Source organism: Aquarana catesbeiana, linkage group LG09, assembly GCF_042186555.1.
Source record: "Aquarana catesbeiana isolate 2022-GZ linkage group LG09, ASM4218655v1, whole genome shotgun sequence".
Lineage (NCBI taxonomy): Eukaryota > Metazoa > Chordata > Amphibia > Anura > Ranidae > Aquarana > Aquarana catesbeiana.
In genome coordinates this window covers 45,652,286-45,679,865 of record NC_133332.1, presented here as the reverse complement: position 1 = coordinate 45,679,865, position 27,580 = coordinate 45,652,286, and the positions used below count along the sequence as shown (strand labels likewise).

The window sequence follows — 27,580 nt, the reverse complement described above, 5'->3', positions numbered from 1 at the left end:
TGAACCACAGAAGTTAGGATTCATATAATATAAAGGTGTATTTTCACTGCTCAATTTCCAGACCCTTCTAGTTTTAGCCTAAGAAGTGTTGATAAGCCAGCTTGGCATACCTTTAAATCATTTTGGTATGCCTTTTTTACCCCTAGCATGAATGTTTTTTTTTTTTTTTTTTTAGATACCTGGCAAAAATTTCAATGACACGGTCACAACCCCTCTACATCAGACTTGCGGCTTGTCCCGCATTATCCATTGAGCTGTACATAATAACACACTGCCACAAGCAAATCATGTTACGTCTTTATTCAGAAACACAGCAGTGGTCTTGTCTCACCCCCTCCCACTCCCTGTAATCAGAGGCTTCTGGAAGGAAGATCATTCATCTGCTGGACTTTCCTGAATGAACTGAAGGATCAAGATGGTCATGACGCCTTTCTCTTGACTGCCGGCATTTTTACTTGCATGAATAAGGCACCGGGTCACCTGACGTGGAGGTGGGGGGACTAGGGAATTCTCCGGAGGTGTCAGAGGTCAATGGGGTGGAAAGGGTAGGTGGTTGTGATTTTATTTCACCATCTTTCTTTTTCCCTAGAATAAAAATAAAATAAAATTGGGATTAGAATTTTAAACACGGACTATACAACTATTGCGTGCAACACCGACTCACTGTACACGGGAGTGCTGTACGTGATGGTTTTATATTTGTACTAAAGCTGACCATACACAGTGGATTTTCGGTTGGAGAAAAAGTTTTTATCAGAACATTCTTTTAGCCCAGATCTGCTAACTGAATGGAATCCCATGCTTTCACCCCATTCAAAAACCCCAATTCGCAGTTAGCATTTAGTTTAAGAGATATTTTCCATCCTGCCCCTTCGATTTTCTCATTCGAAAGCGATCATTGATTTGACCCCACTCACCATTTGAAAGTCAAAAGAATGTTTTCCGAAAAAACAAACATTTTCAAACAAATTTCAAGTGGTGTATGGCCAGCTTAGTATTTTGCTTTTAAGGACAAGCTTTAGAGGTTTACTCTCTTCTTCTAGATCAGGGGTCTCCAAACCTTTTAAACAAAAGGGCCAGTTTATTGTCCTTTGGTTTAGGGAGGCCAGACAATAGCTAATGGAAGTAGAAAATGCCCCAATGTAAGTGGAACAATGGCCTATCATTGGCTTCAGTGAGACGAATAGTGCCACATTGTTAGTATCAGTGGGAAGAATATTGGCCCATCAATGGTATCAGTGAGACGAATAGTACCCTATCATTAGCGTCAGTGGGTGGAATAGTGCCATATCAGTAGTGTCAGTGGGAGGAATAGTGCCCCAACATTGGTGTCAATGGGGGGTAATAGTGGCCCTTTGATAGTGTTGATGGGAGGAATGGCACCCCATCATTGTTGGAAAGGGCCACAGTTTGGAGACCACTGTTCTAGATCAAAGCTGTACTCCTCTAACCAAGAAGGGAAAAGACCTCAAAAGTGTGCCCAAAAAAAAAAAAATGTGTTTAATGCAAATCAGTTTCACGTACAGTACCCAACTGTGTTGTTACAAGTGTAATAACAGGGCTGCAATCAGCTTATTCCAATACAGAATGCAGATTTACTCCTAATAAATAATAATGATAATAATAATAAATAACAATAATAAAGCCCTATTACCATGTCCTGTAAGAAAAGCAGGAACTTGGTCATATGACTAATCCCTGTGGTCCCTGCCAAAGGATCTCTGGGGTTGTCAATCAGCCAGAGCTGGCTAGTAAGCATCCTCCCTGATCAAGATACAGACATTAGTCCCCCATGATCCTCTGCATTGATCCATGTGATCAATGGCTTGGCAACGGTCTCATTACTGGGCACTGGCATTGAGTGTGTTAGTTTTATGCTACATAATCAAGCAGCCATTCTTAAGCTTTTTAACTCGGAGGAACCCTTGAAATACTTTTCAGGTTATGGGGAACCCTTGCTAAAATGTGATCAATAAGTTGTAGAAAGTTTTCTTTTCCAATAATTTTTATTGGTTATATTTCAAAACAAAAAAAGAATTACAAAAATTCACATATTATGCAATGTTGCTCAGTACAAAACTCTGGCTGTACATCAAAGAACAGTCATAGAAATAATGTTGAGAAAATACTTTTGAGTAACATTCTCAAAAAGGTAACAATACTATGAAAGCACCCCCCTATGACTCTGGGGAACCCCTGAGTTGCAGAATCCTACTATGTTACTAACTGTAGTGTTGTCTGCATAGAAAGGGGTCTAGGTGCCGCCACATGGTCGGCAATGGGAGCCACTCCTTCGGAGCAGTATAAGCAAGCACACAACTTGAGGCACTCTATTCCTGCAAAGACTTGATCTGCCAAGGAACCCACCTGAGAAAGTAATTGGACCCCAGGGTGCTAGGCTAACATTCCTAAACATTTCTTTAAGCTACATGTGAAACTAGCAGAAAAGTAAACAAAAAGCAACGAAGAATAAGGAAAAAGAAAAAAAAGAAAGTAGTATAGCCCGTCCGAACTAGGAGCACAGTATCATAAATGATTATGCATCCCACATTAAGTAGTTGATCCGGGGGTTCCATGTTTTCTCAAACAATTTGAGTTTGTCACTCAGAATTGATGAAAGAAGTTCACATTGTAGAAAGTTTTCGATTAAAAAAAAAAAAGTGTAAGGAATGTGGTATTCATAGAGTGTTTTGACACCCAAGACATTTTTTTTTTTTTTTTAACACCCACCTGTTGTAGACAACAAAATTATTTTGTATTCATCATCTTCAAATTAAATTAAGAATAATAATAGAAAAGGAATACAGAGAGTGAAAACGGTGGTGTCCACTGTAGAACTCACTCCCTTGCACTGGTGGTTAGTGGAGAGTTGCCCCTTGTATCTGTGGCCAGTGTGGGTAGGAGATCAATTCGCTCACCACTCAAGGAACCTCTGGAGGAACCCTGGTTGTGAAATACTCTACAAGAGCATATCCAGAATGGCAGTAGTCCAATCAGAAAGATGATTTACTTGCCTATACATGTCAAACGTGAGACTGGCGTTTCTGGGACTCACAGGTTCTCTTTATCAACATGACAGACATACTTTGGCTTATAATGTATGAGTGTGGGGGTGGATTTGTCTACATATTTTATTTTAGAGGACCACCCTCCAATAAATGTGTAGGAGTAACACAACGACCACCAATTTAGCATTTCACCACATCCTGGAGTTTGGCCAACATATATCAATCAGCCTGTCCCAAAAGCAGTTCTTTGACGTCACAAGCTAGGCTCTGTTCCAGCATCTCTTCGTTATACAGGCAGATCTTTGGCTTCCTGAATCCCAGTGCTACATCTCCTGCCCACCAGGGTCATGCAGTCCCTTCAGGCAACAAGTTAACTGTACATTTTCTGCCATTACTCGCTGCATGCTTGCGCCACACATTTGGCATTTGTAGGTTCATTGTGGAATTATAAAGTGGGTTATCTGAGCAGCTAGGCAATTAAGATTTTTCAAAGGGGTGAGGAGGTCAGCAATGACAACTTTCATTTCTCCTATAAGAGACAGCTGCATTCCCTGATACATTGATGGCCTTTATAATGGGTTCCCACCATCACTGCTGTATTATTTTATACTACGCAGAATGTAACTGGAGAAGCTGGAATACACAAAAGATGAATGAAACACCCAACGCTCCCAGGCTGACAGGAGCAGGGTCAGGAATTATGACAGGGAGATCTCACTCTTGGGATTATCCATATGTATATAATTTCACTTTAAGGTAGACTAACCTATAACCTAGGGGCTATAAGTGAAATACTCTCCTACTTTCATGTGTTACTTGCTCGCTGACCAAAAGAGTGATATGTCATGCCCTCGCTGTCATCCTACATTCTGCAGCTTTTCATTCATCCAGCAGGTGAGGGAGCAATTTATGTAAATTATATCACTGAAGTCTACAGTGAGTCCTGTGACCTAATATCATCCACTTTTGGACCCTGTACAGCAGGGCTGGAGTATAAGGGCTTTTGTCCTCCTACTGTCTGCAGACGATGAACCTATGTCTCAGTTCCGGGACTGTTAAGTTTCCCCAAGCAGGCCTTCCAGGTATGCAACAATCTGCTCTAGGCCGGCCCAGGAATCTTCTGGTAGCACCATCACTGTTCAGAGGGTCTCATCCTCCAAGGAGTTATGGGCCAGCACCGCAATCAGCTGGGGGGGAACCTGATACAGGCGAGCAGCACTCTTTGGTGTTTCTTCCCACTCTGATAGAGAGATGTTTGACCCATTAAAACGTAGACACTAAGGCCAAGGCCACTCCTAATGGCACCATCATGATCCCTGCTCCTCCTTCCGCACCAGCTGCAAACAGGGACATATCCTGCCGACTATGCCAAGTGTGAGCAAGGTGCAGTGTGGTGTGGCAGGCAGTAATCGCACAAGTTAGGCACAAGTCAAAGTTAGGCTATAGTAATATAGTGTAGAAAGGTCCAACACAACTCTACTAGGCTCAGCAGGTAGGCACGACCATCCGGAGCCACTTATGAACTGTAACAGCAGTCTATAAGCTTGAAAGATGCTGACAGCGCCTGTAATGAGGAGCGGAATGTGCCCTGGCCGATCCACACCCAAAGGGGAGTGGGGTAGACGTGAAGTGAGGTAGACGTGGTCCCTGCACTGTGCCTACTCCTCCAGAACCTTTCCCCGTCTCTAAGCACTGTCCCTGACAGAAGGGGATCCTGACCCTACACTAGCTACTTGCATAAAGCGCGCTAAACCCAGGAGTTGGAGTCTTAAATACACTCTGACTGACCTAAGATGACTGCTGAGGTCACATGGGGCACCACCATCCAATCGGACAGCTGTATCCTTGCGACTGTAGTAAATCATAGAGGAACCAAAAAGTTTCTCACAACTTCCTTCCTTCTGCATTGCCGTTTCAGTCGAGCGCCACCTGCAGTGGGGAGTACAGACTGCACCGGCCTACACTGGAGTTCTGCTTTAATGAATCAAACTTCTTGACAATCATTTAATAGTGTTTTTGTCCCACGCTACGTTATGATATGGAAAGGCAGCAAAGCCATACTGCACACACCAAAGAGGAAATTGACGTCCCTCTTATAATGATCTGTTGCTAGAACGGGTGAAGCAAATGTTCCTCTAAAGCAGCCAAGAAACGGCAGAGCCATCTGGGGACTATTTCTGTGAATAAGCAGCACTGTCTGTGCACAAGGCTGTCCTCGCTATATAGCACAGCTGTAGCTCATCACCATCTCCCCAGAGTCAATGTAAGAACAGATTTTACCCATCATCCAGATTTATCAATCTCCACCATAAATGTTCAAAGCAATGGCAGCTCAGATATTTCTACCAAGATTGAATTACTGTAAGAATTTGAGTCTAAGGGTTTCTTTTTTCTTTATTGTATCCCCGCAGGTGCAAAATGAAAAACAAAAAAAACAAAAAAAATGTTCTCTTTCTTCTGAGTAGAATGATGCTCAGCTTCTCCACCCCAGAAGACGGAGTGCATAGTGTGAATGCAGGGCGTCACAGGTCTCCCCTGTTAAGGGCCGTAACCATAGTGCCCTGTATTAGCTGTGTCTCTCTGCATTATTGAGAACCTCCCACCACAAGCTAAAAGGCCGAAAAAGTGTGTGGGTTAGGAGCAGCGTGATGCGGCAGGCCGAAAAGCACACAGAGTCCAAGTGCAGTGACAGGAACATATTGTAACAAAAGTTCAGCACTACAAAACAGGTAGGGAGGCAAGCCAGTCAGAAGCACTTGCAAAGAGCAACAGAGATGAGACAGTAGACTGGAAACTCAGAGATGCCGACAGTGTCTGCCACGAGGAGCGGAATGCTGGCGTTTGTCCCTTTGGGAATTTTCGTACGAAAATCGTCCGAAAAATTCTTTAGGTGAAAATGTTCGCCTGATTTTCTTATAGTGTGTATGAGCCTTTAGTTTCCTCTTATTTCTATGGATAAGGTGGGTGAGTATAGGAGCTGCAGAGACAGTGAAATAAGACCAACATGGCTGCAGTAAAGAGGGTCTCCAGACTAAAACTATGGGCCCTGCAACGTGGAAATCCAACATTTTGTAGGAAAGGGTAATGGCCGTACACACGATCCAAAAACAGACAGATCTTCCGTTTTTTTTTTTTCATGCTAGTCACATATCGAAAATGGAGAGGTTACTAAAGTTACGAAAATTCTCGTACGACAGAATTAAACAAAAATAACTGGACGATACACGCACCAACACTTGAGTACGTTTTCAATGCTTTATTAAAACGATTTATTAAGGAAATAGCAGGAAAGAGGCAGAAGGGAAACTGCAGAAGAAACTCAAATATCTTCTTGTAAGATTCTTGACAAATGTCCTGGTAGAATTTGGATATTACAATAGAATGCGCTCCCCTCGTGGGACACACTCCTTGCTCCCCTGGATAGGCCTCTCTCACTTGCCTAGCAGCCAGTACGTAGCACAAACAAAAGTCTCTGCCACAGACTTGTTTGGGATAAACCTGTACGATCCTCTGCCACATGATGTATTGGTCTTTCTGCAATGAATGTCAGTCACAGTGCTTGAACCTTTAAGCCAACCCGGCAACACTATACTGTATAGTTACTTTTAGGATACGTCCTCCAACCGAGTCACCAGGCCCCTCTCCAGACCAGTACACTGCGTGATCCTTCCATGACGGGTCCTCCCCTGGGATCTCCTCGGTTGTCCAGCTTCTTCACTCTGGATAGACAGCTCAGGACCATTCCTCGGCTGCTGTGGTAGACCCCAGACAAGCTTCTAGGTCCACCCCTGCGCCGCAGCGGCGCAGGCCTCCGGATTGGAGGACCACGAGATTTCTCTCTAACGCATACCTGTCGGCCAGGAGGGCCAGCAGGTGTCTGTAAAACGAACCCCCTAATATGGTGTCTGTCCCATAAATACCCTCTCCCAGAATGCCTCTCAGAGGACCACCTCCACCGAGTTGTCTCCGGGACAGAAAAGCATCCATACGCTTCGACACGTTGCCTTTCCAACACTACCCAGTGATAACAGCGACACCCACCGGTCAGTATGGAAACACACGCAACGTCAGCCAAGCTGGAACAGAGGCAAACTTAACCTTCTTAACGAACAAGTTACTAAATTTATCTAACATATGGTAGATCGCAAATCTACCAGCGCTACATATATATATATATTAGCAGAGTGTCCCAGAGAGAGCCAGGAAAAGTCCTGTTCGGGGTTTATACGTGTCCCAGGCTCCTCTTGTACATATTCAGAAATCTCTGATCCATGATCCAGTTCAGGTCTTGGTCCTCTTCCCCAGGCTAATTTAAGCTCACCTGAGCAGACAGCCTTTGCTCTCTGCTTGGGAGACACAGACAATGCTGGTCTGTGAGAGCAAAAAGGTTTGTAAAAAGCTGTTAAGCAGTAGGCTTGCTTAGCCTGGTAGTTACTGTAGGGCCTGCATAATGTATAGTTAGAGCTGAGGCACAGCTAGGTATTTGTTTGACTATTTTTTTTTAAAACTGTACAACACCTCTATAGACTTGTAAATATCACCATTAAACACTGTTTGTCACTACTTCACGTGTTCTGGTATCTGTGCCTGAAAGCCTGCTTGATCCAGAAAGCTTTTGTACCTGCTACCTGTCCCCCAGGTTACAATATATATATATATATATATATATATATATATATATATATATATATAAATTATTCGGAAAGTGATGTCATGTGTTGAAGTGTTTTTCTATTGTATTTTTGACGACATCTGTACTGATTAAACGAAAATCGTACGATCTGGTACCATACAAGAAAAAATTTCGTGTTTATTGTACGAACGATTCGAAAGCGGTATTTTTCATCCGATTTTCGGATCGTGTGTACAGGCCATAAGGCACGTCCCGCAAAAATGCAACATATCTGAGTCTTTTTTAAGGCATACCAACACAGTGTGAGAATGGAAGCCAAAGAACATAAGACAAATTGCCTTGTTCTTGTGTTTGGACCATGTTGGGCAATGCTGCTAGTGTGGTGTGAATGAGCCCTAAGGCTAGATTCACACCTATGAGCGTTGCGATTGATGCGTTTTTCTGGCACATTTTGAGAATGGAAGCCAAAGAACATAAGACAAATTGCCTTGTTCTTGTGTTTGGACCATGTTGGGCAATGCTGCTAGTGTGGTGTGAATGAGCCCTAAGGCTAGATTCACACCTATGAGCGTTGCGATTGATGCGTTTTTCTGGCACATTTTGAGTTTGCATTTATAATGCCCTTTGTGTTTTTTGGGAAGTTTGTTGTTAGGGGGAGGTGTTTGTTATCATGCAGGTGAGAAACGCTAGGGAAATGCATAAAAAATGCCATAACTGCATTTTTAATGCGGTTAAAAAAGCCCGACCCTTTCCAAAAAAATGCAATGGCTAAAAACGCACTGACCTGAACATGAACCATAGGAAGTCATGTTAAATGTACTGTAGTGCGTTTCTTCAAATTTGGACACGTACTTGAAACCGCACAAGTGTGAAATAGCCTAAAGCCAGATTTCTGTTGGTTTTTAGTACTGACTAAGAAGCACCTGCTGTGTTAGAGAGCAACTGCAAAATGGAAGTTAGGCCCCTTTTGCATGGGCTGTCCGATCAGGTTGGTGGTCTTATTTTCCATCCGTGTAGTGGATCGGATTGGAAATGGACAGACTGTCTGTTTCCATCCATCTTCCCCATAGAGGAGAGCGGGACTGTGTCCGCATCTGCTCTGCACAGTGGAGCAGACAGGACCTGTCATCCGCCTGCTCAGAGGAGCGATCCCCCGCTGAGCAAGTAGAATCCGTAACATAAAGGCGCCCGTGTAAAAGGGGCTTAATAAAAATATTTCAGTGCCTCTGTTGTAAAACAAGCTTTGAAGACAAATTTCTTCACAATGCTTATAGCTACAGAGATCAGCAAGGGCTTGTGTTATTGTTCAGAATATGCAAATACTTGGGTAGGAATAGACTGGGCACAAGTTCTCATATCTGGTGAAGTGTGTGTTACTGCTGGAAGTTATGGAATCAGTCATATCGAACATGTAGCCTGCACTGCCACCTTGAGGCTGTGCAAAGAAAAACAAATGACAAAATCTCAGAACAGCTTAAATACACCTCAACAGTTCTCTATGGAAGAATAAATCAAAATACTCTAGTAAACTGACAGGGGTATGACCCTCCCATATTCTACCTGGAAAAAAAGAGGTGTGTGTGTGTGTGTGTGTGTATATATATGTATATATATATATATATATATATATATATTAGTGGCATTGGGACCCTGTGCTACCTCGAATATTGCTGGTTTACACCAGATTTTGGAGACAAAGGCATGCTGATTGCACAGCTGTGTGCTGGGCTATTTAGTTGTGACCTGACTATGGCTCAGGGCCCCACCCAACAGACAGGAAGTCTGTGCATGGGAGTCAGGTGGACTCCCATTCCTCTGCAGGAGTCAGAGACTGCATGGGTGCAGCCAAGCAGGGCCGCCATCAGGGGGGTACAGCCAGTACTCCTGTAAGGGGCCCACCTGGGGTAGGCCCCCCCCCTTCGCCCCTCTGGCGCCCGCTATAGAGAGGGAGAAGGGAGCATACACAAGTCTGATGAGCCGCTGCCTTTCTTTCACTAGCATAAACCCCCCCCCGGCACCCGCTATAGAGAAGAAGAAGAGGGAGCTTATAAGTCTGAGCTCACCACCGCCGCCTTTCACTAGCAGCCCATAAACCCCCCCCGCAGGTGATCGAGGCCAGCACTCGCTTTGCTTCTTTCCCTGAGGCAGGGAAATATATATATTAACAGTATCTCACAAAAGTGAGTACACCCCTCTCATTTTTCTAAATATTTTATTCTATCTTTTCACGAGACAACACTGAAGAAATGACACTTTGCTATAATGTAAAGTAGTGAGTGTACAGCTTGTATAAAAGTGTAAATTTGCTGTCCCCTCAAAATAACTCAACACGCAGCCATTAATGTCTAAACCGCTGGCAACAAAAGTGAGTACACCCCTAAGTGAAAATGTCCAGATTGGGTCCAAAGTGTCAATATTTTGTGTGGCCACCATTATTTTGCAGCACTGCCTTAACCCTCTTGGGCATGGAGTGCACCAGAGCTTCACAGGTTGGAGTTGGAGTCCTCTTCCACTCCTCCATAAAGACATCATGGAGCTGGTGGATGTTGTGCTCCTCCACCTTCCATTTGAGGATGCCCCATAGATGCTCAATAGGGTTTAGGTCTGGAGACATGTTTGGCCAGTGCATCACCTTTACTCACAGCTTCTTTAGCAAGGCAGTGGTCGTCTTGGAGGTGTTTGGGGCCGTTACGTTGGAATCCTGCCCGGCGGCCCAGTCTCCGAAGGGAGGGGGTCATGCTCTGGTTCAGTATGTCACAGTACATGTTGGCATTCATGGTTTCCTCAATGAACTGTAGCTTCCTAGTGCCGGCAGCACTCATGCAGCCCCAGACCATGACACTCCCACCACCATGCTTAACTGTAGGCAAGACACACTTGTCTTTGTACTCCTCACCTGGTTGCCGCCACACACGCTTGACACCATCTGAACCAAATACATTTATCTTGGTCTCATCAGACCACAGGACATGGTTCCAGTAATTCATGTCCTGTGGTCTGCTTGTTTTCAGCAAATTGTTTGTGGGCTTTCTTGTGCATCATCTTCCTATGGCCTAGGCCATCTTTATGTAGAGCAACAATTCTTTTTTTTAGATTCTCAGAGAGTTCTTTGCCATGAGGTGCCATGTTGAACTTCCAGTGACCAGTATAAGAGTGAGAGCGATGACACCAAATTTAACACACCTGCTCCCCATCCACACCTGAGACCTTGTAACACTAACGAGTCACATGACACCAGGGAGAGAAAATGGCTAATTGGGCCCAATTTGGACATTTTCACTTAGGGGTGTACTCACTTTTGTTGCCAGCGGTTTAGACATTAATGGCTGTGTGTTGAGTTATTTTGAGGGGACAGTTGTAGCAAAGTGTAATTTCTTCAGTGTTGTCACATGAAAAGATATAATAGAATATTTACAAAAATGTGAGGGGTGTACTCACTTTTGTGAGATACTGTGTGTGTATATATATATATATATATATATATATATATGTGTATATTTGTATGTATGTATGTATGTATGTATGTATGTATAATTTTTTAATATTATTTTCCTTTAGTTCTACTCTAAGTGGCACTCGTATTGCTTCCTGTACCACCAGGACAGGGACGGGATGGACAACAATAGAAATATTGTCAGAAGTCCTGACAGGAAGCAAGAAGGAATATTCACAGTAGTGATACAGACAGTAATAAATACCTGACAGAGGTTCTAACCCTCCCCAACTTTATGCAAACCAAAATAACCATTTTGAATGGAATTTAGACCATCCCATGTTGTCTAGAAAGTAGAGTCAGAATTTTGCAACCAGAAACTTGCATAACCTGTCACATGATTCCAGCCATCTATTATGCCCTAATATTTCTGAACAGGCTAGATAAGCGGGAGGGGAGGAGGGCGTTTCTGAAATTGATATTTATAAGCCAACATATTTGCGATGACCTACCTTGGCGCAGCGAACATGATGGTCTTGCAGATCCGCTGATTGCCCCAGTGACCTCCTCGCCTCCACGTGTGGAGTTGGATATTTTCCGTGCCACATAGCGGCACGCTGAACAGGAGGGGGGAAAAAAAAGGTTATTTATTAAAAAAAATATATATATCAATATTCAAGCTACATATTGTTACATTATTGGTTGTGTCAATCGAGTCAATCAGTGCGCCTTCACACAATTGCATTAAATTACACACATGCCTTTTCCTCAAAAAGCATAATGCATTTCTTTAGCATTTTTAATGCAATGCGTTAAATTTTACATGCTGTTTTTTTTCCCCCCCATCTTTTCCTGTCTCCAATTTGTGTTTGTTGGGAGTATAGGACATGTGACTTAAAAAGCACAAATAAAATGCATATTTTGTGTGTTTTTCCCATGCATTGCTATTAACTAGAGCTGCACGATTCTGGCTAAAATGAGAAGCACAATTTGTTTTGCTTAGAATAAAGATCACGATTCTTGCGGCGTAACATCATCTTTCATATTAAACAAAAAAAATTGGGCTAACTTTAATGTTTATTTATTTATTTTTCAATTCATTAGGGTCACCCTTTCCATGTATCCTTGGCTTGGTAATGGGCTATATCATCCAGACACGATGCGTATCCTTGCTTACATCACACTCCCCTCATGGTCCAATTACCGGGCTAAGCGGACCATCAGGTTGCATATATATCATTATATATTACAGATATATCTCCCGATATATTGTAAACTTTTCATTTTATTTTACATTATTTTTGTATGCTGACTTGCTCTCAATGATTCTATGTCTTGGGTCTCCCTTGAGTTTCTGTTTGTCTCCTAAGCTTTGCACATGGATGATTACCTTCCAAACCATAATGTTTTCTCATGACCACCCATGAGGTGCAGAGCTGGGCTTGTTGCTATATAACTTTGACTATGTGGACCCCCCCCCCTTTTTTTTTTGTTACTCGATTGAAAGACCACTGTGCAAATACAGTGTGACGTAAAATATTGCAACAACCGCCTTTTTATTCTCTAGGGTCTCTGCTAAAAAAAATATACATAATGTTTGGCGGTTCTAAGTAATTTTCTAGCAAAAAATACAGATTTTTAACTTGTAAGTGTTCGAACTTTTAAGTGTCAGAACTTGTGTCAAAAAAGGCTAAGGCCGCGTACACACGACCGGTTTTGCAGTCGGAATAAAAACTCCGAAAAATTTTGACGACGGAATTCCGCTCAAGCGGTCTTGCTGACACACGGTCACACCAAAGTCTGACCGTCCAGAATGCGGTGACATACAACACGTACGACGGGACTAGAAAAAGGAAGTTCAATAGCCAGTAGCCAATAGCTTCTGTCTTGTACTTGCTTCAGAGCATGCGTCGTTTTTAGTCCGTCAGAACAGCATACAGACGAGCGATTTTCCCGATAGGAATTGGTTTCGTCGGAAATATTTAGAACATGTTCTATTTCTAGGTCCGTCAGAATTAAAAAAAAAAAAAAAAGTCTGAGGCATACACACAATCGGAATAGACGATGAAAAGCTTCTGTCGGGACTTTTTCTGTCGGACATTCCTCTCGTGTGTACGCGGCTTTAGTCTTTAAGTGGTTAAACTGACCTCATTTACAGACCAAAGTTTATTCCTTTGATCTAAGAACGAAACAATTACCTGGATTACCGCCCCTTGCAGAGTTGTACGAGCGTCGGGAGTGTGCGGGCAATGTAGTGTTAATTGCGCATGCGCCATGTACAGCTCATTAACAGCCGTTTATGTTCGGAGACTTTTGGCGTCTCCTTTGTCCTCCGTACTGCGCAAGCGATGCCCGATGCACTATCCGATGGGGGACAGTTCTCGACAGGACACCGGCAATTGCCGCCAATTTGACAAAACACACCAATGTAAACCAGGGCTAAACATGATTGTATAATCTCTGTACAGCGCCTTTCACAAAGGTGGCCAGAAGGGCAGGTGAGTTGTGGTTTATCTACTGCCCAGCTAAATTCTACCATTGCAGATAGACAGGGTTGTACAGAATTTAGGCTCCACTTTCAGAGTTTGATGGGTGGCACTGCATGCCAAAACACATCTACTGCATGCCAAAGGTATCCATTAAAGCCAATTCACACACCTTCTGCAAAAAAAAAAAAAAAAAATACCCCAGCTGCAGGGCAGAGCGGTGCGGGGAAGTGCAACATGTCTGCAGTGTTCCGCAGCTCTTGGTGTCATCCTGAAATTTTATGAGCCGCAGCTGACCTACAGTGCATAGAAGTGAATGGAATGTCACATGGCATTTCTAAAAAATACCAGGACAAAAAAAAAAAAGGAAGGATGAAAAACAGTGCATTGCATTGAAAAAAAAAATGCAAAGCCCATCACTATCTGCAGAGACAAATGTTCTTCATTTTTCTGCAGGTAGTATGAATCCACTCTCACGCATCTCAACTGTGAGCTAAATGCTTACTCATGGTTGCAAAGCAGTATTTCAAGTCATTCGGCAGTGTCACCTGCTGAGCGACCGGCAACTACTGATCTACCACCCTCCAGCACAGATCACTTTTCAGAGGATAGTAGAAACTTCTGCCTATGTGAAAGAGCCCTAAAAGCTCCTTTTAAGATTTTACCAAAATTGTGTAAAGTGAGGGACTACCTAAGACCGGGGTGTCCAACCTGATGTCCAAGATGGCTATGAGTGCAGGCCAGCACAAAATGTTGATTTTTGGGGGGCTTTTTTGTACAAATGAGTTTACACTTTGTGAACACATACATCAGATGAAAAAATTGACAGACTCTTTACTGGACTCATAAGTTTTATCTTCCCATAGAAAAATCTTCCACTCTTCACAATCACACCTTCTTCATGTCATCAGTTTTCGGGAGCACCTACAGTATATTTGTGCACAACTATTTTCAAGGATGAAGCACACGAAGGGCAAAATTTGAACCAAAATATCTGATGAGCACCTTGAGGCTGGGTTCACACTATTGCAAATTTTTCCCTGCATTCAATTCACATGACAGGAGACTGTGATTGGCTCTCAAAGAAGATCTCTAGTGGCGGCCGCGGAGCGTACAGCAGAAGAGACCTGTGCATTTTTACCTCCATTTCAGTTCCGAATTTAGCCAAAAATTTGCACCTGAAACGGTGAATACTGATGTGTTAGTTTATCAAAAACAGTGTCAAATATCGCACTCGTTTTATGTTGCCCTCTTTTACTTTTTTAATAAAAAACTATTTAAAAAAAAATGAAGTTTTATTACTCACATTATCTATATTAGTGATCATTAACTGCTGGACTTTCTCTGCTCATCAGCTATCCTTATTGTAAGGCTGGGTTTACAGATGTGTGAATTGGATGCGGTTTTCATGGCATCCAATTCACATGACATGCAAGTGTGACCGGCTCGCAATAGAAGAGGAGTTCCAGCCCTCATCCCCCAAAAATTAAATGTCAGCAGCCATAAACAAGGTGGCTGCTGACATTTACTATTAGGGTACTTACCTGTCCGGGCATCCAGCAGTGTCCTCACCCAAGCCGATTCTTGAATCGGCTCTCGGGTGCTGGCACCTCCACCATCTTGGTTAAGGGAAACCGGCAGTGAAGCCTTCTGTGCATGCACAAATCACGCTGCGCTTTATGAATGGGCAGGATGGGGGGGGGGCAGAACTTCCAGGCAATGAAGCGAGCTGGAAGCGGGAGTGGGTACATCTCAAAACCAGCTACCCGCTCCCCCCCTAGAAGGTGCCAAATGTGGCAGTGGAGGGGGGGGGGGGGAGAGGCAGAAAAGCAGAGCTTTCCCTTATGGGTGGAGCTCCGCTTTAAGGAATTATGCAAAATTAACCCCTGAAGTACCTCCCCCCACACTTCAAGGGTTAAATGCTCTTTAAGTCTAGGAGTAGACGAACAGGCATTACTAACTAGTTTAACATCCGCTCTGGCTGGCTCCAGACCTGTCCCTCTCCATGGCGCTCTGGTCTGTGGGTGGTCCCTTGGGGTCATCATGCACAATCCAGGGCTATTAACCCTAAGGGTCCTTTTACATGGGCTTTCCGATTACGACCACCAGTCAGTTTTTCAGGCGGACCTGATCAGAAGCTCCATACAGCTCTATGGTCAGGCTGATGTAAACGGACTTCTTTTGCGTTCTTCTGGACCTAAATATGATGGATCAGAGGTAGCCTGATATAAATGGACACAAGTCTGTGTGCCAAGTCTGTGTACCACATCCCCCACCCTATTCGATTGTAAGTTCTTCTGAGCAGGGCCCTCTTAATCCTCTGCTGATAAGCTGATCCATGCTCACTACACACCAAGGTAATCTTAGAAGGGGGTCCTTATACCACTTTTTATTTTTATTTCTAGTTTGGGCGGGTTGTATTTATGGGTCCACACTATCTCTAATATTCATGCCTATTACTATTGGGTTAAATCCCTTAGTTGGGTACACCTTAATGAGCTTTTACATTTTATTATTTATGTCTATACACATTTCCTTTATCCCTTTCAGCACAACATGCACACTACAGTGCACGCACAGTATATCTGGATTATGCTGTGGCCATCTGGCCTACTTTTGGCTGCCGTCCCAGGTCCTTGGTGGGGCATTCCCTGCCTCAGCCCCGGGGGGAGACACCGTGCCTGAGATCCCCACAAGTCCCCATGTAGAGGCTGAGCTTATCCTCAGGACAGAGTTGTAAGTTTCTGACCTGTCACCATTTTTGTTAGACCTTTTTGTTCCCTTTTACAAGGTACCATTATTAATATTTGATATCTCTTACAGTACATCACTATATCACACTCCTGATGAGTGGCTGTAACGCCCTGAAACGCGTCGAGTGCTATTTGATACTAATTTTTATTTGACTCCATTGTGTGTACATGCATGTATTTCTAGTGTATCCCATTGTTCATGTCTATTATGTCATTTTATTAACTGTATATGCTATGAGCAAGATAATTCTAGTGTAAGTCATGTGACTACCAATTATTTGTTTTAAGGTATCTTCAACAGTTATAAATGAATTTTCAGACTGTGACTAATAAATCTTATCATTGTACATACATGCTTGTACCCATTTCTATTAAAATTGTTTATGGCGGGCCTCATTTAAAGTCCCATTTCTCTCTCTTTCATAAAAACTCCTAATCCTCTTCTATTGTATTGTAACTGTATTGTCTCCTTTTTATATTGTAAAGTGCTGCGTAGACTGTTGGCGCTATATAAATCCTGTATAATAATAATAATAATAATAATAATAACAACAATAATCTGACTGCCCATAAAGCTATCACAGGTCCACCCATATCTGCTGTGTAAATGCAAACACAAACTGAATTAGCATGGATGACGGATAGGACATCCCTCCTATTCAGCAGGGGATCTGCTGACGAATCCCCTGCTGAATGGAGCAGAGCAACACTATGTGAAAGGTGAGGCAAGTGTGCGACCTCGGACAGGAGCGCCCGTGAGTGGCCACCGCACAGATCAACAGAGTGAGATGGACTGGGGAGTAAGGCAAGTGTTACAGCACCCCTAGACCTAAGGGGCAATTAACCCTTGCAGTGCGAGGTTGGGGGGGCCCAGCCGCAAGGGTGCATTTTACCTAATTCCTGGAGTTCAGCTTTAAAAAGAATAATATTATTATTATTAACTGGTTCCCGACCATCGCATGTAGATATACGTCGACAGAATGGCACGCCTGCACAAATGGGTGTACCTATACATCCCTTTACATTTGCCGCCGTGCCATCGCGTGCGTGCGTGCCGCCACTGGCTTGTGGGTCCCGCAGACTCTATGTCCGGGGGGATACCCGCGATCGCCTCACGGAGAGGAAGAACAGGGAAATGCTAATGTAAACAAGCATTTCCCCATACTGCCTAATGACACTGATCACCGCTCCCTGTAATCGGGAGTGGTGATCAGTGATGTGTCACAGGTAGCCCCTCCCCTCCCCCCAGAGTTAGAATCACTCCCTAGGACACACTTCGCCCCTACAGCGCCACCTAGTGTTAACCCCTTCACTACCAGTCACATTTACACAGTAATCAGTGCATTTTTAATCGCACTGGTCGCTGTATAAATGTGAATGGTCCCAAAAATGTGTCAAAATTGTCTGATGTGTTCGCCATAATGTCGCAGTCACGATAACAATCCCTGATCATCGCCATTACTAATAAAAAAAAAAAAAATTAATAAAAATGCCATAAAACTATCCCCTATTTTGTAGACGCTATAACTTTTGCGCAAACCAATCAATAAACGCTTATTGCGATTTTTTTTTTTTTTTTTACCAAAAATATGTAGAAGAATACATATCGGTCTAAACTGAGGGGGAAAAAATGTTTTTTTAAATATATTTTTGGGGGATATTTATTATAGCAAAAAGTAAAAAATAATACGTTTTTTTTTTTTTTCAAAATTGCCGCTCTTTTTTTGTTTTATAACGCAAAAAAAAAGCGTCACAGTGCCGAATCGCAAAAAGTGCTCTGATCTTTGGCCAGCCAAATGGTCCGGGGTTGAAGTGGTTGAGAGGTGCGTTTTCAAGGCATTTGCAAGCATTGAATACATAATGTGAAAGGAGACAAGCCCTAACACTAAAAAACAAAACAACAACACACATATTATTCTGTTCCAGCTTTTTGTTTTTTTTTAGCTTGTAAAATATATATATAGATATATAGATATATATCTATATATCTATATATATATATATATATATATATTTTTTTTTTTTTTTGCAAGATATTCTTGACAAAAATAAATCTTTGCTTGTCAATAAACATAACAATAACATAAACAATAAGTAGCAACAAGTAACAATAATTACCAATAAAGTAACAATAAGTAACACGTAACAAATACATAACAATAAGTAACAAAAATTAAAAAGTAACAATCAGCTTCCAGTGGACATTTAGAAATGACTGTGGTCCATCGGAGGCATGTTGAAGATGAAGGGGTTAATATATGTAGCACTGTGCCATGCAGGGGTATATAACCCGCCAGGGGATACTTACCATTAATGATCAATCATACCATCCTGTATGTTGTCCCTGACACCAGTCAGTGTCCCTCCTCTGTACTGATCACTGTCTCTGGAACCAGTCACTGTTCTCCCCAATACTGATCACTGTCTCTGGCAGCAGTCACTGTCCCTCCTCTGCACTGATCTCTGTTCCTGGCAATTGTTTTCACCCCACCCAGCTACTTCTTGTTACACAAGTCTGCAGTGCAGGAGGGAGGGGGCCCCCACTGCATGATGGGAAATGAGGCTCCCTCCCCCTCCCTGCCTGCCTACTCATCTGCCTGCACTTCCTAGGGAAGTCACAGCCCAGCCTGCAGCAAGGTGAGCAGAGCTGTTGTCCTTCTCCCTGGTTTCTGCCATGGCATGCCATGCTGAGCTCTGTAGTTCTGCACTTGTAGCTGCTGCCATGGAACTACAGTTCCCAGCATGCCCTGCTTTGTAGCCCTCCCCCTGACTCATCCCTGCTTTTTTAATGTGGGGACCTTGCTGAGCATTGTAGTCCTGCAGGGTGCTCCCAGGAAACTACAAATCCCAGCATGCATTGGGCTTGCGTGTTGATCTGATCATGTCTGTGCTGTGCAGTGGCTGGTGATGGCAGCCTGTTAGCTGCAGGATCATGAGTCAGGAGGCTGTGCAGAGAATCTGGTATTCAGCATGGATCTGTGTCTGATCTGTCCTAAAGTTGTGTGTGTGGAATGCTGAGCACTGTATTCCTGCTTGATGCATGGTCCTGAATCTGTACAACTACAAATCCCAGCATGCACTGCTGTAGTCTAGTGCATAGCAAGCCTTGTATCCATGGTAACACTGAAGATAGATCTAATGCACAGAGCCTGTGATTGCAGTAAGACAAGTGCCAGCATGCTCCTGTTTTTGTACCCTGGTCTGGGGCTGAATCTGTTCACATGCAATGTGCATTCTAAATAACATGTATATCTGCCATGCTTGAGATAGAGAGATATATATATATAATATAATATATTTTATATTGTTGTTTTTTTTAGCAGCTTGATGCTATAAGGGTCACTCCATCTAAAACTGATGTTTTTTGCTGTAGGGGAAACTTGTTGGGATCAGTAACCCATTGCCTTCTTATCCCTTTTTGTGGTGCAGGAATAAGCAACTGGTTCCGTTTAAAGGCACAGTCCACCTTTTGCAAAAAAATAAATAAAATAAATGCACCCACATTAATGAAATATAAAAAAAAATGTGCATTGATCACATTTTTGCTTTGAAGCCTGCAGAAAATTGCAACTGTGATCAGTGTTTCATGGGAAATGATGGGCTCAGGCGTGTTTGCAACCCCACGTGCCCCCCAGGACGCTGACACTGCGCAGCATTAATCACAGGCAGTGAGACATTTTTTGATCTCTGCAGCTGCGGATCGGAAAATGTCTCACTGTCTGTGATTAGCGCTGCGCAGTGTCAGCTTCCTGGCGGGCATGTGGGGTTGCAAACATGCCTGAGCCCATCCTTAACCACCAATCATAGGCAGTTCCTGACCTGCAGCTGCATATACACACGCTGCCTATGATTGGTGATGTGCAGTGGTGGCTTCCAGGGGGGGTCCGAACATGCCCAAGTCCATCGTTATTCATGGGTGCAATGCACAGGCTTCTGCATTATTTACCACCACCCCCAAGTCTGTACGGAACTTTGTAATAAGGCTGGAGGAAGGAAAACATGGGCTACAAATGCATTGATGTCACAGTGCAGTTGTGTCAGCATGATCTGCCTTGGTGGCAGATGGGACTTGTAGTCTTCCCATACACAGATTACTGGAAAGGAAGGCTGTGCAAGTGGGCTAAAATAAATAAATTAACAGGACGCTCTAGAAAGGAGCACCCTGTGATTCAAATAAGTTGGAGGCAGTTTGAAGGTAAAAAGTTGTGGAATTTTACACTCTAAATATGGGTATAACTTGACACACGGTTCCAAATGTGGACTAAAACCAGCCACAGACGGTTCAGATGCTGAACAGGCCGAGAGCTGAGCCATGTATGGGCAGGCTGAATGTACCCAAGTTGATCGATTGATGAACTTTGGTACAACCTGCGTGCTGAATTTTACATGCAATATGTTATAGCCGCTAGCAATAATCTCTGTGTTCTCCTGTTGGAGAGGGCTCCCCCCCTCCGGGAGAACACAATTTCTCGGCGGGAGGGATTCCCCTGCCAACACTGCCTGTGTTGATGGGGGAATCGGTTGCAGAAAAGAAATTGGCTGTCTATGGCTTAAGCTAACCCACACAGCCTGAATACATTGCCTTCCCTATTAGGCTCTGTTCACATCAGAGTGTTTTCTGAATGTGTGAAAAATGCACATTGCGCTTATGGTGCTGTTTGTAAAAGCAGCTACAAATACTGTACCTGCTGACTTTTTTAATAAACAACATTTGCCTATTCAGAGATCTAGCTTTATCCTCACCTCGGCCTATACTTCACCGGTCTTGGGGGCCCCAGGGCCGTTGCTACTCCTTGCAGCTTCACAGCTGCTCCTCCACTGCGCATGCGCGAGGCTTCCTGTACCCTGTGAATTGTCCCGCAGCCTTATGGGACCTGTGATTTGTTCCAGGAGGCTGTGAACAGAGAGAGGGGGCCGAACCTCTGTGGGAGCGGCTACCTGTCAAAACCAGGAACCTGGTGCCCATACAGAACAAAGTGTCCAAAAGTTGAAGAAGAGAGGGGAAGAAGCAGAAAGGCGCTACTTCCCTTTAGGGGTGAAGTTCCACTTTAATGGCAAGCGTTTTTGCGTGTGAAGCTCAATGCTCAAAAAGGTACATGAGTTTTTTTTTTTTTTTTTGCATGCATGGCACAGTCCATTCAAATTAATGGGCTGCCCTATGCATATAGTACAAAAACACATGCACACATAAAAAAATGCATTCACAATACGCTGGCTGTGAACCTAGCCGTAGCCTAACACCCGAGTGATTTGAAGTACAATTCTAGTAGCATTCCCAAAGCTCGACACCAGATTTCCATGTTAGTCAATTGTGCCACTCATTGCTGAGTGATGTACTAATCAGTGCTCAGAAAATTACAGGAGCTTCTTCAGGGCATGATCATGCATTTTTGGTCTCGAAAGACTTCAATTGATGCGCCTGAAAAACAAGTTTAAAGCGGAGTTCCACCCAAAAGTGGAACTTACGCTTGTTGTACTCCTCCCCCCCTCTGGTGCCACTACTGGCACCTTTTGGGGGTGGGGGGGGGGCGGACGACAGGATACCTGTCTTTCACAAGTATCCTGTTCCCACTTCTGGGAACCTCAGCCATGGGTATTGACGTCACCGCCCGGGCTCCCTCCTTCCCCGGCCCAGGCAGAGGTAGCTCTTTAACCGGTTCAATACCGGGCATTTTCACCCCCTTCCTTCCCAGACCAATTTTTAGTTTTCAGCGCTGTCGCACTTTAAATGACAATTGCGCCGTCGTGCGACACTGTACCCAAACAAAATTGACGTCCTTTTTTTCCCCACAAATAGAGCTTTCTTTTGGTGGTATTTGATCACCTCTGCGGTTTTTATTTTTTGTGCTATAAACAAAAGAAGAGCAACAATTTTGAAAAAAAACACAATATTTTATACTTTTTGCTATAATAAATATCCCAATTAAAAAAAAAAAAAAAAAAAATTTCCTCCAGTTTAGGCCGATACGTATACTTCTACATATGTTTGGTAAAAAAAAATCGCAATAAGTGTATATTGATTGTTTTGCGCAAAAGTTATAGCGTTTACAAAATAGGGGATAGATTTATGGCATTTTTAAAAATTTTTTTACTAGTAATGGCGGCTATCTGCGATATATTATTTTATTTTTTTTTTTATTTTTTTTTTTTTTCCGTGACTGCGACTTTATGGCGGACACATCGGACACTTTTGACACATTTTTGGGACCATTCACATTTATACAGCGATCAATGCTATAAAATTGCACTGATTACTGTATAAATGTGACAGGCAGGGAAGGGGTTAACCACTAGGGGGACACGAGGGGTTAAATGTGTTTCCTAGGGGAGTGATTCTAACTGTAGGGGGAGGGGACTCACAAGGGGAGGAGACCGATCGGTGTTCCTCTGTACTGGGAACATAGATCGGTCTCCTGTCACCTGACAGGACGTGGATCTGTGTGTTTACACACACAGATCCACGGTCCTGCTCGGTTAACGGGCAATCGCGGGTGCCCGGCGGACATCGCGGCCGCCGGGCACACGCACCGGGTCCCGAGCAACGCGCCGGGCGTGCGCCCCCTAAACAGCCGGGAAGCCCAGGACGTCCTATGACGACTGCCCAGGATGAGAGATCCCATCTGCGGCCATCATTTGACTATGGGTATTGAAGTGGTTAATTAGGCTTTTTTTTTTTTTTTTTCAAAATTGTCCTTTTTTCTTTATAGCGCAAAAAATAAAAACCGCAGAGGCAATCAAATACCACCAAAAGAAAGCTCTATTTGTGGGAAAAAAAGGACATCAATTTTGTTTGGGTGCAACGTCGCATGACCGCGCAAATGTCAGTTAAAGTGACGCAGTGCTGAATCGCAAAAAGTGCTCTGGTCAGGAAGGGGGTAAATCCTTCCAGGGGTGAAGTGGTTAATAAAAATAAACCATCTAACTACCTTTTTTTTTTTTTTTTTTTTTTTTTTTTTCTCCCCTAATTGATATACAGCTGTAACATGACCCAGCTCTTTCCCAGCCTCTCTGTAGGGAAACAGTGGCAGGAGGAGCTTCTAGTCTTCTGCTGCTGGTTACATGTTCAAAAAATAAGAAAACAGCCTTTGGAATACAGAGTAGAAATAATTAATATCCCATAAATGGTTTTAAAATGCCATACAAATATACTGAATATTTGAAATGAAATCTTTATTTTTTATTTTTTGGCAATAACATGGTGTGTGCCGAATCACAGGCTGTGTCCCGCCCCTCAAGCCTGTGTCTTAAAATAACAGGGAGGTGAAGTCTCAAAGATGTAATATCCCGCCCCTACTGTGTTTAGCTGGTTAGTGGGCATGGAGGAGGAGGAAGGGAGTGGGCTGTTATTTACCACTGTGTATACTCCCACATATGTGAGTTTATAGTCACATGGGCTGCTCAGATGTGATAGGGAGGAAATGCTCAGGGTAGAAATACAGTAAAAACTGAGCATGTGCAGAGCTGCCAACACTGCTATGCAAAATACCCAACTGCAGTGGGGATATTGACAGGAGGGAGAGATAGAGAACAGGATAACCTGTGTTTTTTTTGGTTTTTTTTTTGTTTTTTGTTTTTTTTTGCAGAATACAGAAACTAATCTCATAGTGACTGAGTGAGTATGAACAGTATGTAATACTATTTATTGATCGTTATTTATAATGTGGGTTTACTTTAAAAAAACGTAGGAATTGGGCCCCATGCACACAAGGCTTTTGGCTAACCTCTCCTAAACAACTTTCCTCTTTTCATCTGCTTTTTTTTTAAATTTTTTTTTGCAGAAAAAAAAATGCTTGCTGTATTTAGGTATGTTTAGACACGTCAAGCGCTCGGGCTTTAATTAATTTCATTAGCCAGGATTTTGGCAGTTGAAATGGATTAATGCTCAAGTGCTTGACGCGCCTAGCATTTAGATGCGTCAAGCATTTTTTTTTTTTTCTGTAAAAACATGGCTGCTCCTGGACATGCTGACAGTGTTTGGTTTTTTTGTCCTGCGTGCAAACGCCTGTGTGTGCACAGACACACAGCCTATCATGGAGGGGCATTTAGAGGCATAAAAAAACAAAACCCCATACGCACCTAAAAGCAGCGGTAAAAATGTTGTGTGTGTGCATGGGTTCTTACATGTAGGATATAAATCACTAGGTGATGTATGCTTTATTTTTCTTATGGACAGATGTAGTGGAACCATGTAATGGTTATTTGATGCCCAGGACCAAGAGAAGCAGGATGTTGCTGGGGAAGGAGGAGGATAGGGTGATGTATTTTCGGTGAATAATCAAATTATGATTTATTTGTAATTTTTTTTTTTTTTTTTTTTTTTTTTTTTTTTTCTTATGCAGAAAAACTGGCGAGTATTTTTTATTTGGAGCACTAAACAGCAATGGAGAGTCCGCAGGCCATACCAGGCTGTACAACATGGCCCTGCCCAGATGGAAGCTTCACCAAAACCATTCTCGAGCCGGGATTCGGTGTGGACAAGCCCAAAGAGCATGCTGTATGCATGATATATTTGAAGCATCTCACTAACCCTCCATCCCAGTTATGCTCCACATCTGACCCCGGCTATCCTGCTGGAAGTTGGGTTGAGGTGGAACTTGGGGAGGGGGACACTGCGCAGGACCGCCTAGTTGACCAATGTCTAGAGACCATGCTTCAAGGGGAAGTCTGTCAGGTGGACAGCCCGCTAGGATTCCAGCTCCTCTTGCGGCTGAAAAGCTTTGAAAAGGGCATAGAAACTTGGGAACTGGAACCAAGCGAGAAGATCCAAGGAGCTATAAAGGATCGGGAAAAGGGCGGCATGGCCTTCAGGGATGGTAACATCGAAGGGGCAGAGAGGCGGTATACCCGGGGGCTCAGACTGCTGGTGTGCACACCCGGGGAAGCTGAAGAGGAAAAGGTGGCGCTTCTGTCCAACTTGGCCGCTTGTGACCTCAAGAAGAGACGTTTTCGAGAAGCGGAGGTGAGGTGCACCCGAATTCTAGACATGGATCCCAACCACCTCAAAGCTCTGTACCGGAGAGGCATAGCCAGGGCAGGTATGTCGGACTGGGAGGGTGCAAGGGGTGACTTTGACAAGCTGCTGAAATTGGATCCAGGTAACAAGGAAGCGAAGAGGGAGCTGTTGAGCGTTCGTGAGAAGGAGAAGATTGCGCAGGCGCAAATAAGCAAGGCCTTGGGGAAGATGTTCCTTTAAAGTGAACCTATTGCCTCCTCCAGGAAATAGTGGACAGTGTCGGGCACATTCATTTTTGCAAGTGCAGGCAGTGTAGGACCTCCAACCATCGTTAAGTTGCTGTAATCAGAAATCTGGTTGCTTTGGGTTACTGCTCATCTATATTGCTGTTTGTGTTGTTGCAAATCTCCTCGCCTTATTGAATAAGCTTGCACTTGGACTAAACCACACTGTCCCAAGGACATCACTGAGGCAAGAGACCTAAAATGACTCAATGGTTGCAAAACAGCTCCCTTCTGTCAGCTGAAAGAGAAAAAATAGCCGCTGGCAGTGTGAGCAGGTGACAGGTACACTTATGCTGACACTGGAGTGTGTGCACTTAGAGAATTTGTCTAATATACCTCAGGGAGAGACTTAATAGAATGGTGTGTTGAACGGGGCACAGGATGCTTGGTAAATATTATGTACAAATAAACTGTGTTATTTATACCCATTTTATTCTTTTTTATTGTATGTGCGCTGAATTATCCAATGTCCACAGCGTGTGGATATCCCCTGATTTGGGGTGGGTGGTTCTTGAAGGCCAGACGGTTGCTTGACATAAAGTGTAGGCCAGGACAGCAAACCTAAAGTGTTACTAAACCCAGGGCCCTGCATTCACTATATCTGGTCTCCCACAGTACACACAACATGGAAATGCAATTACCGTATTTATCGGCATATAACACACACCCCAAGTTTAGGAGGGAATTTTAAGGAAAATAACTTTTAGGAGGGAAGTTTAAGGAAAAAAACTTACATCTAAATGCCCATCAATGCAGCCTTATCAGTGTCTATCTGCAGCCTTGTCCAGTGTCATTGCAGCCTTGTGTCATTACCATTGCAGCCTTGTGTCATTGCAGCCTTGCCCAGGCAGGCTGATTATTTAGAATTGCCGCCGATCTCAGCTACGCTGAGGGGAGAGGAGCGAGCGCTGGTGTCCTGTTGAATAATGTCCCCCATCGGATAGTGTCTGCCCTGTACTGCGCAGACGCAGCGCTTGCGCAGTACGGAGGACATAGGAGACGTCGAAAGTCTCCGAACATCAACAGCTGATCATCAGCTCTACACGGAACACCTGCGACATACACAAAACCGAGTGTACTCAGGTATGCTCGGTGTAGATTTAATAGATGAAAAAATGACTGAAGTTCCACTTTAAGGTCTGGAGACTGGCTAGGCCACTCCATGACCTTAATGGTCTTCTTGTTAAGCCACTCCTTTGTTACCTTGGTGGTATGTTTTGGGTCATTGTCATGCTGGAAGTCCCATTCACGACCCATCTTCTGTGTTCTGGCTGAGGGAAAAAAGGTTCTCATCCAAGATTTTACAATACATGGCCCCCTCCATTTGCCCCTCAGTGCAGCAAAGCCAGCCTGTACCTTTAGCAGAGAAACAGCCCCAAAGCATAATGTTTCAATCTCCATGCTTGACTGTAGGGATGGTGTTCTTAGGGTCATAGTCAGCATTTTTCTTCCTCCAAACACGGCGAGTCGAGTTAATGCCAAAGAGCTCAATTTTGGTCTCATCTGACCACAGCACTTTCTCCTAATCCTTCTTTGAATTATTTAGATGTTCATTGGCATGACTGTACATGTGCCTTCTTGAGGAGGAGGACTCGCTGTGTTTGGAGGAAGAAAAAATGCTGACTATGACCCTAAGAATTCCATCTCTACAGTCAAGCACGGAGGTGGAAACCTCATACTTTGGGGCTGTTTCTCTGCTAAAGGTGCAGACCGACTTTGCCGCATTGAGGGGCCAATGGACGGGGCCATTAACCACTTGCTTACCGGGCACTTAAACCCCCCTCCTATCCAGACCAATTTTCAGCTTTCAGCGCTGACGCACTTAGAATGACAATTGCGCGGTCACACAACACTGTACCCAAATGAAATTTTTACCATTTTTTTTCACCACAAATAGAGCTTTCTTTTGGTGGTATTTGATCACCTCTGCAGTTTTTACTTTTTGTTAAAAAATGTAAAAAACTGAATTTAAAAAAAAAAAATTTTTTATTTTTTTATATTTTGTTATAAATAATTTTAAACGGGTAATT

At 43.5% G+C, this 27,580-nt stretch overlaps 1 protein-coding gene and 1 long non-coding RNA gene across 2 annotated transcripts; one reads left to right on the top strand and one right to left on the bottom strand.

Annotated features, from left to right (window-relative positions):
• Positions 1-285: 285 nt before the first annotated feature.
• On the bottom strand, positions 286-18,871 carry LOC141107574 (uncharacterized). Its single transcript, XR_012235931.1, has 3 exons — positions 18,622-18,871; positions 11,587-11,691; positions 286-585 (listed from the first exon to the last, which is right to left on the bottom strand). It is a non-coding gene; the product is annotated as an uncharacterized lncRNA (long non-coding RNA).
• Positions 18,803-25,978, top strand: FKBPL (FKBP prolyl isomerase like). The gene is made up of 2 exons (XM_073598413.1): positions 18,803-18,950; positions 24,653-25,978. The coding sequence occupies exon 2, from the start codon at positions 24,694-24,696 to the stop codon at positions 25,504-25,506; it is 813 nt and encodes a 270-aa protein (XP_073454514.1). The 5' UTR covers positions 18,803-18,950; positions 24,653-24,693; the 3' UTR covers positions 25,507-25,978.
• The last annotated feature ends 1,602 nt before the right edge of the window (positions 25,979-27,580 follow it).